The sequence below is a fragment of the Corvus brachyrhynchos genome, unplaced genomic scaffold, assembly GCF_000691975.1.
Source record: "Corvus brachyrhynchos isolate BGI_N302 unplaced genomic scaffold, ASM69197v1 scaffold14, whole genome shotgun sequence".
Taxonomy (NCBI): Eukaryota; Metazoa; Chordata; class Aves; order Passeriformes; family Corvidae; genus Corvus; species Corvus brachyrhynchos.
Window position 1 is genome coordinate 7,958,643 of NW_008239110.1, and position 15,580 is coordinate 7,974,222.

At 37.4% G+C, this 15,580-nt stretch overlaps 1 protein-coding gene across 7 annotated transcripts in view; it reads right to left on the reverse strand.

The window, feature by feature from the left end:
* Positions 1 to 1,265: 1,265 nt before the first annotated feature.
* The window catches only part of SLC22A16 (solute carrier family 22 member 16), a 36,760-nt gene continuing 22,445 nt past the window's right edge, over positions 1,266 to 15,580 (reverse strand). For 5 of the 7 annotated variants that reach the window (XM_017739731.1, XM_017739730.1, XM_017739734.1 and 2 more), the window contains 6 exons: positions 13,948 to 14,491; positions 11,941 to 12,068; positions 11,442 to 11,551; positions 10,844 to 10,943; positions 5,926 to 6,033; positions 1,266 to 5,774 (listed from right to left, as the gene is read on the reverse strand). In XM_017739731.1, the coding sequence (XP_017595220.1) occupies positions 5,562 to 5,774; positions 5,926 to 6,033; positions 10,844 to 10,943; positions 11,442 to 11,551; positions 11,941 to 12,068; positions 13,948 to 14,491 (1,203 nt within the window). In that variant the 3' untranslated portion in view covers positions 1,266 to 5,561. The remainder of the gene's footprint in view (positions 5,775 to 5,925; positions 6,034 to 10,843; positions 10,944 to 11,441; positions 11,552 to 11,940; positions 12,069 to 13,947; positions 14,492 to 15,580) is intronic. The other 2 variants (XM_008637768.2, XM_017739735.1) reach the window with 2 other exon arrangements.

Below are 15,580 nucleotides of genomic sequence, written 5' to 3' on the forward strand. Positions count from 1 at the left end.
TCCCTCAGTCAAAACCACTTCTAAATCTCATCACTGGCAATGAGACTGTGGAGAGAATCTTTATAAAAATCTCCCCTTGATGCTGTTTTTTTCTTACTCCAGTGCAAGTCTGTTCATCTCCATGTGGAAGATTATGAGGCAATGTTAATAACTAAATGCCTATGAGCATTCCATAGATGGATCCTACTTATCTGCAACAAATACCCAAGCAGTATCCATGCTTGTATGCTAGCCAGGAATGCAGAGACAGAAGAGTTACTAAATGAGATATTCCCCATTACTTCTGCTTATTCATAAATCTAGGTTAGTAATTTTTTTGAAAGAGCTTGTTTTCTCCAGAAACTGGAATCTGCAATCACTTTTTATATAGCAGTCATACCAAAAAGGATATTTCCCCATTTGAGGTATATGCTTCTTAGGCTTGATTTTTCTCAGATTGATTGAGCTCAGTGCTCTTGAAATCAGTGTATCAGGCTTGATTCTAATTTCCTCAGCTTTAGCAAACAACTATTTGAGCCATTCACTACAGTTAGTTACTTTCAGGGAGGAATGTAAATCACTTGGCAAGGACCATGTTAAGCCTTCAAAACACAAATGATGAAGCGAAGTGATGGGTGTAACTTGATTAGAAAACACAAGATTAATAAAATATGCATAGAAAGTTGAGTAATTTGCACTAATTAGAGATTTAAGGGAAATGAAGAAAAAATAGGTTCCTGAGAAGCTCTAAGGGGACAAATAACAATAGAGCTATGAATTGCTGCAATTCTTATTTTCCTTGTACTGTCAGCCCACTCCAGTTCCCGCATGAGGAAGCTATAGTTAGTCTTCATATGCACTGAACACCATGTGCTTACAAGTACATTGTTCTGTCATTCCTGTGCTCACCAACTCTCTTTTCTGGTAACTCATACCCATTCCTCAGTGTCTGCAGCAGTTTTTGCCACTACTGAATGTGTCTGAGGGACTACTGCCCCAGTCATCTTATAAAAACAAAGGCAAGAAAGAATCATATTTTTCCTGCAACTGAAATGCAAAACATGTCACATTTTTAGTGCACATTTTGTCATAGTCATCACCTAAGACATTACCCAAATCTTGGGTTACACCTGCAAAGACAAACAGGGAAAAGACACACACATGATGCTTACCATCCTAAACCACAGAATCTCCATGGAATGCCAAAACACCAGCCAGGCCTCTTTAAGGAAGTGTGAACCAAATGATGAGTTGGTGATAGAAGTTCATTAAATTAGGTAAAGGTGTAAAGATTAAAAAATGTGTGTCTGACTTTATTCTTGCACATAATTGCAGATAATAAGTACACATTTTTTAAACAACCATTAAACCCTATCGTATTAAATTCACAAATTCTGGGCAAACAAAGTCTTTCCTAGGAGTGCATACCTCCCCCATGTTTCCAAAACACAGACTCCATCTAGTACAGAATCTTGTACAAAATTATTAGGCTACCAGAACATAGATGTGCTTTAGTCTTTCTTCCTGTGAGAGGTAACTAATTGTCAGCATTGACTAGAAGAAGAAACTCAGTTTTTGTCAACGCTATATTTTCTTTTTAGTCCTTATGTTTAATTTCTCCCCTAGGAATCTGTTTTAGGATTCAGACAAACATGTTTCAGATGTTTGTAAAGGGCACAGGATGAATCCAGAACCTCCTTTTTGCAGTCACAAATGCCTTTCTGGACCACGTATCCATGGTGCAAGTGAGCTCACCTTTTCCTAAGCACTTCCAAAAAGCACCACAGGCCTTGCACACTGCTGAGCCCCACGCCACAGAGGCTTCCTGAGTGACTGCACCTAAGGAGCTGGTAAAAAAAAGCTGTGAAAGACACGGGAGGATGCCAGTGAGTCCTTCACTCCATCCCAGAGCTGGGATGTCAGGCCGTTTTGTCTTTCCACAGAGCCACTATGCAAAAGCTCTTGGCCTTCAGGGAGGCTTCACCCCTTGTTCAGATGTTCAGGGTACCACCCAAAGCATATCATGCACATGCTTTGCATAGCTTTTTTTTTCTATATAGTTGTTTAAATTATAGAATTTTGCACAGAGAAATTGAATTGAGCTGTTAAAGTAGAAAATACATTTTTCATATAGCTTTAAAATACTATTTTGAAATATCAAACACGTGTACTTATTATTTTTCCTTACTTACGATTAAACTAATAATAGTTGCTCTTATCCTATATTTAACCCCAAAAGGTATGTCCTTAACAAACTGCAAGACTGTCTAATAAAACTGGATATCAAATTTCGGACAAAAACATTTGTCATCATTTAATAGTGACCAGCAATTAGGACAGATAAGGATTCTAATTTATTATCTCATAAAACCGTTGTGTAACTCCAGAGACATTGATGAGCACAAAAAAATTGCACTAAGATAGAGATGACAAATACAAACATAAAAGGACTTAAGAACTGAAGTAAGAAACTATGAAAATTAATTCTTTTTATGAGCATGGAAATGAAAATATGTCCCATAGGAACAGAAGCATTTGTTCTCAGACTCAGTGCTCTCTTGCAAGAGGATTTAAATAATTTATGAATATTTAAGAGAAGGAAATCAACTCACCCTGATTTTGCTACATTTATAATGCATGCCTAGTGTTAAACATATTTTTGCCCATATGGAAAAAACAAGCAAATAGAAATGCTAGAGACATAGAGACACATGCTATTTCCTTTTTTTAAAAGTAATGTGCTTCCTCAGGTTAAAGAATAGGATACCCCAAGGCAATCTCTAAGCTATTGATGCATAAAATCACAAAAGGTGTACCTGTAAATCAACAAACATTTTATTTCCAAGGAAGAAAGTAACATCATTAGTTCAGGGAAATTCAGGGGTCATTTGAATCAAAGACCAAATACCAACTGACAGGAGGAACTGGCTTTTGGGTTAAAAGCCATCAAGCTACATTGTGGTCTAGAATCATAATTAAATTTTAGTTGTAAACAGTATCAGTATCATTGTGCATTTAAGTTTTTTCTTGTTCTTTTCTGTCTTTACCTTATGTGTACTGATTACAGATGACCAGGTCCTGAATCCCTCAAGCCAAAGAAACACAGAATATGCATTGACTGTTCTTGGCAGGGTAAGACCCAAATCAGTTACTCAGCAGGTAAGGAAGTAGAAAAATTAATTGTAAATATTCTTCAGTACCTTGTTAGAAATAGACTGTACTGTTCCCAAAAGTCATGAGTAGTGAGTTTTAAGATAGATGTACTATTAAAAAAGGGAGTATCAGTGTGAAAGAACTCCAAAATAAGGAAAGAATTTGGAGCTCTGTGTGTGGGGATGGTGGTTGTAAGGCAAGACAGTACCAGTTTAATTCCTTGTTAGGTGCATTGCATGATGGTGGTTTTTTTGCATGATTAAACCCTTATTTAAGGCAGGGCAGGCAGAGTTTGGCTGTAGATCTTGCAGATAAAGAGAGCTGTTCTGCTCTGGGAAGTGGAGGGGGACCTGAAGGCAGTGGAAGAATACTGGTCTGCTCTTCAGCAAAATAAAAAACCACAGCATGTGAGTAATCTGATCTTCAGTCATCAAAGTATGTATTCAAGTCATTCTCAGAATAATGATGGGATTACTCACAGGGGGCAGGTTAAGTGCTTTTGCTGAACTCATATATCTGGACAGAAGCCACAGTATTCTATGTAGGTCTCTTTGGAGGTTTTCTCTGCAAACACTGGAACACCCACAGAATTGTAAGGAGCATAAAGACTCCTTTCCGCTTTCTACGTAATTATGTCAGAGAAACTCCCTAAACTTAAATTTACTCACTTTTGCTTGCTTCAAAGCATGTTAATCCTCATATAAGAGATTTTGTCCTAATACCAGAACCAACTGCTAAGACAGTACAGTGAAGAATAAAATATTTTATAAGGGGATAAAAACCATTCTGTTTTTTCTTCTTATCTTCTGGTTTCAGAAGTCATTGGAATTAATATGATTGTGCAGATATAATTGAAAAATGTGGCCATTAATTTTTACAGCATACAGAATATTTATCTACAGTAATATAGATCTCTTTTGGGGGAGTTCATGGCAAAAAAACAAGGAAGACTTGTTTTGATGAGACCATGCCATTAGAATAGGGGCCTAAGAGAGAAAAACACTGATTTCAAACCAGGGAGGATTGAGTTCACACAACCCAGGCAAGAGAGGGCTGTCTGAACCTCAACATGCAGAAGTTTCTGTGCTGCTCCCCTCAAACCAAGGGTGGCCAAGCAAAAGGGATGCAGGTCCTCAGGCAAGGAAGAAATCCCCAGGTCTGAAGGTGGACTGAAAAAGGGGAGGTGGGAGAAAGCCATAAAAGAAGCAGCCAGAATGATGCATTTCTATCTATCAGTTTTCTATGGTCCAGAGTCATAAGGCAGAACCACTGCACCAACAATAAATGTTGATGCACTAGGTGTAGCAGGAGTGGGATGTTTTGACACTTTGACTAAAACTACTAGTAACTCTTCTATTGATCAGTGTCTTCCAGCTACCATCTTTTAAATTATATTTTTCTAACTGAATTTGTGTGATATAATGAGGGAAAAATGAATTACAGACGGCTGATCTATGAGAAAAAATGGTGTGTGGAAACCGTTTCTACCAAAAATTAATAACTAAATCCACTTCTGTGCAAAGAGCCTGAATAAGAGCCATATGCCATTTATTCTTTTCCACTGGGAACTGCGAAGACCTTGCTGTAGGCATTTGGCAAAGTTGTTGGTGTAGCTCTTAGAAGGTATGAAAAATCCGATGCTAAATCTGAGCTGAAATAAGAGAGAAAGGGAGCACTGACATAATGGTCTGGAATGAACATGACTTTAAATGGGATCAAGCAGTTTAGTTTTACCTAAACTAAAACAGCAGTAGATCCAGTGAACATTTTTTTTTCTAAACCACTAATAAAATAAATTTGCCATTCAACAGAATGAATATACAAACTATTTGCACATTTTGCAAACTTAGTATTATTTTTTCAGTCAGAAGTTGTGCCATAGAATACTTTCCTTTGCTAGCAATTTCTAGTAGAAAACTTGAAAGAAAAAAAATAATAATAAATTAGTTTAAAATTACTGATATGACCTGATGCAATGTTAAGGCTTCTCACTTGAATTGTAACAGAGTTTACTGTGTTTTGAAGTCTCAAGCCTGTAACTGGCAGCTGCAACAGGACGAGACCAGGCAGGGCACTTTTCCGGTAGGTTTACAAATCTGACCGCAGAAAATGTGAAGCAAAGAATTGGCAATTTTTTTTACATACATGTAATCAGGTAGGTTCCAACATTTAGAGTAATCCTTCCAACTGGTCACAGCAAGTCAGACAGGTGTTTTAAAGTCTGGGTAAGTTTGAAAAGGGATCTAGAAATCCTATCAAATTTTCTGCAGTAACTCGGTCGTGTTGAAAAGGTTTCATACAATTGCTCTATTGAAAAGGGAAGACAGGATACAAAGTAAAAGGCACAGATGTTATAGAACAGTCACATTTCTTGAGATCCTATAAATTAGATAGTGATTAAAATTGGGAACAGCCATTTTGCTGCTGCTTTATTTGTCAGTGCCAACTCTTTCTTGACCAAACATCTCTATCTTTTCTAACGCTGCACCACTATGTGCTGGCGGAGTCTTTTCTGAACAGCTTTTCTTGTTTCTTCCCATTTCTGTAGCTTCCACCAAAGTATTAGTCAATGGTTTTCCCAGTGTTTCTGGAAGCATTATGGTTAATATTCCACTCAGAAGAGCCATGATTCCAACAAGCAACTGGAAGAAATAAACAGTAGCTGTAAAGGTAGGTAAGTCTTTCAAGCTATATGTAGTTTTGATCTTGCTTGAGAGTAAATTTAAAATAAAGCACAAGGAACTGTAAAGCAAAGATAATAAGTCTTAAATGTTGCCTGTATAAAAGACCTACCTTTTTTGTTGCATAAATGAAAAGATTATGCAGCAGAATTAATGAATGAGCAAATGAAGTGTTCTGTTCACAAGGGATCAATACAGTGCAAGCAGGAATAATTCTGTTCTAGAAAACAATACATATTACCTTCATTTGGTATTTTGAGTATCAGGCATGTATTTAAGAACTGATTCTAGGATAGATTTATTTTTACAGGCATGTTCACAGAGCTATAATTTCCCTGCCACCTGTAATCTTAATTCACACTCCAGCTCCTGTGTACCTGTACCTGTGTGCTTGCTCCTCATGCACACAGACAGATTGGAGGTTCTCAATATGGCTCATTGGCCCAGAGGCACATAAATGCTCATCTGTGCTCAGGAGAGCTCTTCAGCAGATGATGAGCTGGCTCTCAACAGGAATACTTTGCTAAACTCAGTTTCAAAGAACTGTTAGGAGTGCAGACATCTACTGACATTTGCACTGGGATCACATTTTGGATTTGTCCATGGTATACACAGTTCCATAACAGCATGAGTGGTGAGAAGATCAGGATAATGTGGGGTAGGTAGAGAAACACACACTTGTTCCAGGAATATTTACTCTTTCCCTTCACATTCCCTTCACATAGACATTTCTATGTCTAGTTCAATGACACCAACTCCCACTTTGCTCCTCTGAGTAAAGAACAGCATTTAAACCTCTGACAGTCCTCCAATACCAGGTTATAAATGACCTAATTCTCTCCTGATAGAAAAGCTTTCACACAGAACATCATGCCTGGTCTCAGTGTTTTTCCATTCTGTGACTGGGAACAAAATGTTGTATTATCCTTATCTTGCCCTGTGCTGATTCTCAAGTCTGTCCTGTGTTTAATGCTTTCTTCCCAAGGGTGAGAGAGAACATTTGGAATCACTGTGCCTATGTCTCTCACACAGAGCTTGGGACAAGAACTGGCCAGCTACATCTGCAGCTAAGCCAGACTTTAAGTCAGAAAGGTGCTATAAAATCAGAATTCCCTACTGTATCCTTGAACAGTGCTATTTTCCTGCACATACACCATGCTGGTTTTGCTTCTCTTCCCTTCCAAAGGAAGAGGACAGTTTGTCTCATGTATTCTTTTGAGAAGCAAAAGGCACACTGTTGCATACACTCCTTTTTGCACACACAATAAATATAGAGGCAGACAAAAAAAAATTCAAAATACTGTTAAATACTACAAACTACAGTGAAAATAAAATAGTCATGGTCTTACCATGAAAGTTACAAAAAAAAAAAAAAAATCCTAGCAGTAATAGGACTAGAGGAAATGGCACAAACTGAGGAAGATCCTTTTAGACATATATGTGGCAGGAGTGATACTTAAAAATATATTCCAAAATATTAAAACCTCATCCCTGAGTGTCAGAATTCTTCTCTACTTTTCAGACATGATTTTCTGCCCTGGAAAGACAGGATGAATCGACACATGGCAGCTATTCCACAATATCCTCTTTTATGTACACCCTTTAGTCTGTCAGAAGTTTATAACTGAGGATATTGAGGTCTGTAAAGGATATTGAATCTTATGGGCTCCCATAAATTTGGAGTGTATGAGAACTGGGTCACTAGTGATACTCTAAAGAACAAGGTTAAAGCAACACTGTGTGCTTTGAATATGTGTGTCTTTTCTGTTTTGGTTATTCTTTTTAGACACTTGGCATTCTTCTCATGTTCTCCCTCCTCATGAACCTACCTCTCATTCTCCTGAGAACTCTCACTATTCTCTAAGTGTACACACCACCATCTTTCCTGCCTTTTCATCTCAGCTCTCATAACTCTATTTCATCCCATTTTAGTTTCCTTTTTTTTCCTCTATGTAAAAGCTGCTGCATGCTGAGTAATTCAGTACATTTCCCTTCTCCCTGACCCTCAAAGCATTTTCCAGTATTTCCTACAAAAGACAGAGTATGAAACAATTAAGTCACAGTGTATTAATTCAAGAACTTCTCAAATGTCCTCTACCTTTTCAGGGGCAGTAGCCACAGCTATCAATGAATTGACCCACATTTAGCAAAAGAAAGTCTTTTGCAGTCTTGGCACACTTCTTCATAAGGCATCTGACATATTTTAGCCCTTTACTTGCTCACTACAAATGTGTGCCTTTCATATGTATGTATTTACTATTTTAAGTACATAATTCAGTACCAGAACATGTTCTCCTGATATGGTCAAATGCTTATGTGCACAAATAAAGTGTATTTGTGTTATTGTACATGTTATTTAAGCATGTTTAAGTATGTTGAATTAATTTGACAGGCAAACCTCCTTAAAAGCATTGTGTTTTCAGGGTGTTAATTTGAAATCTGACTTTCTGCTTAGTCAAACTCTTAGAGTGTTCCCAATGCTTCAGTAGCAGCTTCTAACAGATACCATAAAAAACTTCAGAAAATATTTACCATCATTTTTCTTATGTCCTCTTCCCTATCTGGAGCAACATTTATAATTCTGTAGCATAAGGTCTAAGACTATGACTTAATATATCTACTCCAGACCAAAAGATAATTTGAATTAAATATCCCTACAAAATAATACTTTTACTTCTGAGAATAAATTATTATTCTAGTCTGCTATTTATATTTATATTCACATCTGATGGCTCTGAACCAATCTAAAATGCGATCTTATTGACAAAATTCCTACTTCAACAAAAAACATTGTAGTTCAACATGAAAAACCAATAGTATTTGACAGAGATTTTGTATTCATTTATTAGTATCAGTCTGGGCTTTAAAAATTTCTAATTTATGGTTTTTCAGAGAGAAAAATCAAGCCTGTTAAACAGCTATTGCAACATAATTCTTAACAGCTGAGAAACAGAAATAGGTTAAATAAGGAGCAGTTGTTTTACTGTACATTTTCTATAAAGTTGTCACATGAAAAATGTACTTGGCAAGTTATTCAAGATTTATAGGCATTCAAATAAGATGCTTGCAGTACTCACAGGTGGCATAACTGTGCATGAGGCAGAGTGCCAAACAAATAGCAGTAGTAACTGCTCAACAATGTGTGGTGTTTGCAATAGATCAGTGTGATGTGTATCAGTTTACTTACAAATGTAATCCATTTGATTTCACTTCCATTCCAAAACACTTACTTGACCTGAGACTTGGCATGCTATGCTCCAACTCAGGACAAGATTATTTAATAAATTGACAAATGCTCTATAACAGGAGCTAATAATGGAAACATGTTCACTGTGAACTACTACTCAACTCCACAAAAACTCTGGATAATTTTTGTACACTGAGACTTGTTCATAGCCGAAATAATTCCTGTGTTTATACTGCCATTTGCACTGCTCTCCAGAATGTTTGAGCACTCTCCCATCTGTGGTTTAACTGCAGCACTTCTGCACAGATAAATCTTATTTCATCCAGTAAAGGCAAAATGCTGACAAGAGAAAAAAAAAAATGTTCTCCTGTGATCACTCTGCTGTGCAAATGTTTCTTTGTCTTTTGTGGACTCATATCTTGGTTTGTGTGGAGACGTTAAGAAAGAAAACATTTTTAGGAACTTGAGGAAATAAATTTATTTGTGGTCTCCTTCATCCTCTTAGTTTTCATTGAAACAACCAAATGTAATTAATTTAAATAATGAAATGAGCTCACAAGAATTCTCTGAAACCAATCTCTAGCATCTATAATTAAAGATTTTATAGTTGCCAAATCAAAGGGGCACAATGCACTCTTTTAGGAAACTCCAGTGTGGTGGACAAAATTTGACTAAGAATCCAGGTTAAAGACACATCCCATTACACTTTCACTTCCTGACATGTATAATCTAAGTATAATAGCAGTGTCCTAGTCCCAGTGAATTCGAAGGGGGTTTTGACAGAATTTAAACTATTTTAAATCATTAATGAACTTTTCTTTACTTAAAGCTTTAATACAAACTTTGTAATTCCATCTGGTTTTACATATATAGGCATTTATCCTTCAGGAGAAAAAATGAATTGAATTGCTGCAGGATTTCTAAGCAGCAAATGCTTCGTAACAGAAATGCAATGGAGAAATGTGATTCATGTGTGAGCAGGAAATACATAAAATATTTTGTCCAAAGTAGACATAATGCCCAAACTAGACAAAGGAATGGTGCCACCTCTCTTCTCTGGGACAACTGGTGGTAAAAGACAAAACCTAATGGCAACATGACCTGGAGTTACCTAAAAAGTAAGATGTGCTTAATCAACACAAGGTTCCGTTGCTTGTCAAAGCCACCATGAAGCTCATCAATATACCATTTCTTTCTCTTTTTCTATCTCATGAATTGTTTTGTTCAGTTCTGGTAAATGAAAAACACGGAACAGGAGCTTTGGGACAGGTGTGAAGACCAAATAATAAGCACGAAACCTTCTTGATCTTTTGGAAGGCTATTCCAAAGATTCAACGTCCCAGAGAAGCCATGGAAAATACTAAGGTATAATGTAAGAAAATCCAGCCACCTGTGGTGAGTTCAGGAATAGAACAACTATGCATTTGAAGAAAAGTGAAACTAAATCAGGAGCACGGTCAAAAACCACTAAGCCTGAAAAAAAGTCTGGACTATGACACTTCCTGAATGTTATATGGTAGATGCAGAATATTTTTATCAATTTTATGCTAGGATTCAGAGCATAAATATTTTTCTTTCTTCTGTCACAAAAACATTTCAGAATATTTCAGTGATTCAAAGTCTCCCTTTTGCTTTAGCTGCATATTTTTAACAATATGAGGCTACTAGTCTTCGGGACTTAAAATTTCAAACAAGAATGGCTTACTCAATTTTCTTTTTGAAATAAATGTTCAGCTTTTGGTTCCTTTGTCATGTGAAAAACATACTTGTTAAGTTACTAAAGAGAAAACAAGTGACACATACACCTTTTCAAAAAACATTCACCATTGAAATAAATACCTACAAGTGGCATGAAAATCCAAACACTTCTCAGATATACACAGAAAGGAGCAACCACACTTCCTACACGGCACATCATGCTTCCACTTCCAACAGCAAGTGATCTAGACAGAGAAGAATTAAGTAACAATTCTGGCAGTTAAAGGAAACAATTAGAAATGCATAGACACTTAAAACATCAGTAGGATTTGTGTCTTTAAGCAATTATACTAAGAAGATGTTGCTATGCCAATACAAATTTATATTGAAGTTCAGCTGCTTCTGTAATTAAGATTAAAAATATAATTCTCATTCAGCACAGATCACAGGATGAATAACCAGGACTTATATGAAAGGCATAAAAAATGCTTAAGAAAGAATTGAGTATTCTTCTTGTTCCCCAATGGAACTAATTAATGCACATGGAATGCAAAATAAATAAAAAACTATGGTACAGCCAAACTCCAGACAGCTCTGAGGCAGCTGAGGAATTCATCCCATCCCAAGTCTTTCAGGTCACCACCACTGATGCCAAGAGCTGCTGGATCTGGTGCAGAAACATAACAAAGGGAATGAAATAACATCAAATTAATGAAAAATACATAACTGGCAAAAGCTCTTACCTTACAACTGTTGGGTACAGTTCTGCTGTGTAGAGATATATAAGGCCAAATGCCACACCTATGGAAAATTTTCCAGCCATATTTGCTAAGATAATTAATATATTGAAATCCTATTGAAAGAGAGCACAAATAAATATATCACCAGAAAATAACATCCTTCCAAACATAATTTGCATTCTTTAAAAGTTGTGACCCTTCTTTAAACAATAAGCAATACTCATTGCTTGTTTTTTAAAAAATTGCTCAGTAAGTTATTAGTTTCCATATCACTTTTTACAAGTCCTGGTTCACTGAAGCCTGGGGAGCATTTTATGTGTGACTCCAGCAATGACAGTGAAACCTGTACTGAAATACAGAAATCTATCTTAGGCTGGCAGCTGCAACTTAAAACCAGCCTTTAACTATTCTATGATTTAGAAAGAGCAGCTGCCTCTACCAACTTAAGAGCCTTTAAAATCAATTTCTGCTATAGGAACACTTCCAACCATACGTGACTAACCTGAGGTATGAACATAATTAAAACACAGATCAGTGCACTTAAAATAAGGAACGGAATGAGTGTGTTTCTCCTTCCCAGTCTGTCCATCGCAAGGCAAGCAATGATATAGCAAGGCAATTCCACAGCACCTGTCAGTATGAAATTATCTCAGTTGAAGTCATGATTGCATATATTCATCTTATAACTGTAACTTCCTCTTTACGAGGAATTAGTCTGATCACGGCTAGTAAACAAGTAAAATCTAAAGATAACAAGTGTGTTGGGCTAGTTCATTTGGTTACAGAAAGTGTGACAGAAGGCAGAGAACAGCCTAGAATACAGAAGTGGGAGTGGAGAAGGACAAGGGAAACAGGTTTCACAGCACAGAGCAGCTCCAGTTCTCTTTGGGGTGGAAAATTACAGAAAAGAGCAAGGCCACAGTTCTGTTTCTATGACACTGACACTTGTGTCTGAAAGCTCTACATTTGCTGCTCCTCTCCTTCAGGTATTTTCACATTAACAGCTCAAGTGTGCCCACAGGGAATATTGCTAGTGTCACACCGACACACTTCTGAGGATTTGCCAGCTTCTACCTGGACAGGGAACGGAAGCCACAGGTGCCTCCCCCAGCTTCAGCTCAAAATCATCCCAAAGTAAAAGGCAAGGAAGTCTGTCCACATCCAGTTTTCTGAGTAAGCGCCACAGATACAGAGTACAGTTCCAGCTTTCTCCCCTCTCCATAAAAAAAGAGGGCTTACAATATCCCACTCTTAATACAGATCATCCCTTCCTAATGTTTCTTTCCAGAGAAAACTGCTGCTGCTCTAAAGGATCTGGCATTTGGCTAGACCTGTTCACACTGTGTAAACATGATTTGCCCCTAGACAAATTGTATTGAGGCAGAGCCAGTTTGGACATGTTTTAAGTCAACTTGCTCATGAAGAATGCTACTATGTCCAATGTAAAATCAAGGAAGAACATAAGATGCAGCCCTGAAGAGCCTGGATTCCTTTATTAAGTACATATAGCATGTCAATACACCTATAATATCAGGGGTTAACAACCTTTTGGGGTTGTGTTGGAAAAAGCAGATTGTAATTATTCAGTGTCTGTTAGTCTGATAAAATATTTTTAGAAGAGGTGGATACAGTGTACTCCACAATAGCAGTTTAGTTATCTGTGCAATACCAGCACCCACTCTTCAACACATCAGTCTAGCAATACACTGTAATACATGACAAAATAAACTGGAATAATGAGAGTCCCAGTCCTTCTGAGAGCTTGTGTACACAGTCACATTCACTTCACTAAGAGTACTCATCTGCACAAAGCAAAGTGCATGATTTAATTCTTCACTGGCTCAGAGCTGCGTGTCTGATCTAGAGTCTTCTGAAGCCAGTGGAATATTTCCACTGATGTTAACAAACTTGGGATCAGGCCTTGAATGCACTGAGCTGCCTTTATAACCAACTTACATGCCAGAGAAAGATTACAGCCAGAATGTTAAAAGACTATTACAACTTAATTAAAAATACACTTTTGCGAAAACTAAAACAACTCTTCCTTCTGGCAATTATGACTCTGTTTTCTACAGAGACAAACTCAAAATATCATGACTGTAAGTGATAAAAGGAATATTTTTTTTCCCATTTTCCTAGTTTGTTGCTTTAACAGAGCTGTGTGAATTTTTTGTTGCTTGTCTGCCACTCCTGGCGTTTGTGTGGATCTGCTATAAGCTTGCAGGGCAAAGAGAAGACAAGCAGAATATGGTTTTACTATCAGAAAGACAGACAGTGAAGAATTCTGTACACCAAAAATCCTATTTTTTTTTTCTCAGAAACAGTGAGATTTGGAGTGAACGATGCTCCTCCTGTGTTAGTCAACTTTATGGAGAGTTAGCAAGAAACCTTTTGAACAAGGTTCATAATTGAATTAACAAAGTAGAAAATTTGCTGTCAAATTTATAGACATTTTTAAATGTTATGTTCCAGTTCTGTCATTAGCAGAATAAGGTACAAAAATATTTACCTATGAGAAAGAGGTTTAAATATTCATTGCCTCCTAGACTGACAGAACTGAGGGAGAAGACGTAGTAACCCAAGCTCCCAGTGAACCAGATCAGCCAGACTGTGATGGTCCTTCTTGCAATTTGCCAGTTACAAAACAGGTCTAAGATGGTGTGCTTCTTTGTTGAGGATGTGTCGTTGTCACCTGTTCTGGCTAGATCATCTTGTTGGACTGAGCACAGTTCAGAAACTTTGCAGGAAGTGCTTACTTTATTCCATCTTGCCATTGTATCGATCACTTTTTGTGCATCTTCGTATCTTTCCTCGGATAGGAGCCAAAAAGGTGTTTCTGGGAGCATCCAGCAGCACAAGACAAAGGGAAGAGTTGCTATGGTGAGAAATATCTGATAGACCCACCAGGTCCGAACAAAAAATCCCACGAGTGCCACAATCATAATTCCCATAGCAAAAAAAGCATGGACATGCATAGAAGCCCAGGTTCGTGCTTTAATGCCAACAAATTCAGTCACATAAACAAAAGCCACAACCAGATAGCCACTTGAAACCTGGGAGGGTGGGAGAGAGAAAAGAAAAAAAAACAGAGTGAGGTTTGTTTCTACTCTCCTTGTGCACCAGCAGTAAAAACAAACAGCTAACAGTGTTCCGTATCTGTGTACGCTTAATTGCCACCGCGCTGGCCTGTCTCACACTGACAGAAAAAGAAAAACCATGAAAATGAATCAGCTGGAGAAAAAGTTCACTCAAACCTTCAGACTGCCTGGACACTATTTAAAAATGTGACTTCGAATCCTTCTCTGTAGTGGGGGACAGCCAGCAAGAGACACCTGCAAAGAAACTTAATTTGCTGATGTCATTAAGCCCTTCCCCTCCAAAAAATCAGGTCCCTTAATGACATCACAAACTGAATGCTTGGAAAAGTGAAGTCCCCTGAAGTAATTGCCACTTCTGAAAATCTTGACCTCGGCTTTTAAGCAGGCTATTAATAACCTGCATGCCAGAGAACTGCACATTTATGAGGAATTACCTTCCACACCCTTGTAAAATATCTCATTAAATCAAAATTTTTACAATGTTGGAAGAGAATCTCATATATGTTATTACAGGTTCTCATATGGTATCAAGTGAATGCAATTACTGGCATGTTCTGCATAATAGTATTTCTTCATTGAATATATGTATTATTGAAGATATATATATTTCAATTTCTCAAATATCTCAACATCAGGTTCCTGATATCTCAAAACATTTCAAAACACAGCTAGAAAATACAGACTAGAAAATATTTCAGTATATTGTTTTGAGTAATCAATTTTCTGGTTAACAATATTCCGGTTAATAATCTCTGATTCTGAACCCACTGATAGGAAAGCTGCACTGACCTCAGTGGTACGGGGCTTGAGTTTAGGACTGCATCTTGCAAATCAGTCCCAGTGGCCAGATAAAACCTACAGCATTGGTCTGGTCAGAGCTTTTTGCTTTTCTAAACTACCGCAGGCCCTGGCATCAATAGCCAAGGGAGTCAGCAGAGGGACTTCTGTAGATCTCATTCTTCAAGGCTGACATGATGCAGTTTTTCCCACTAGGAACTTCTTCTGGGCTCTAATCAGGCAAAGGGAGCTCCAGGTGCAAGATTC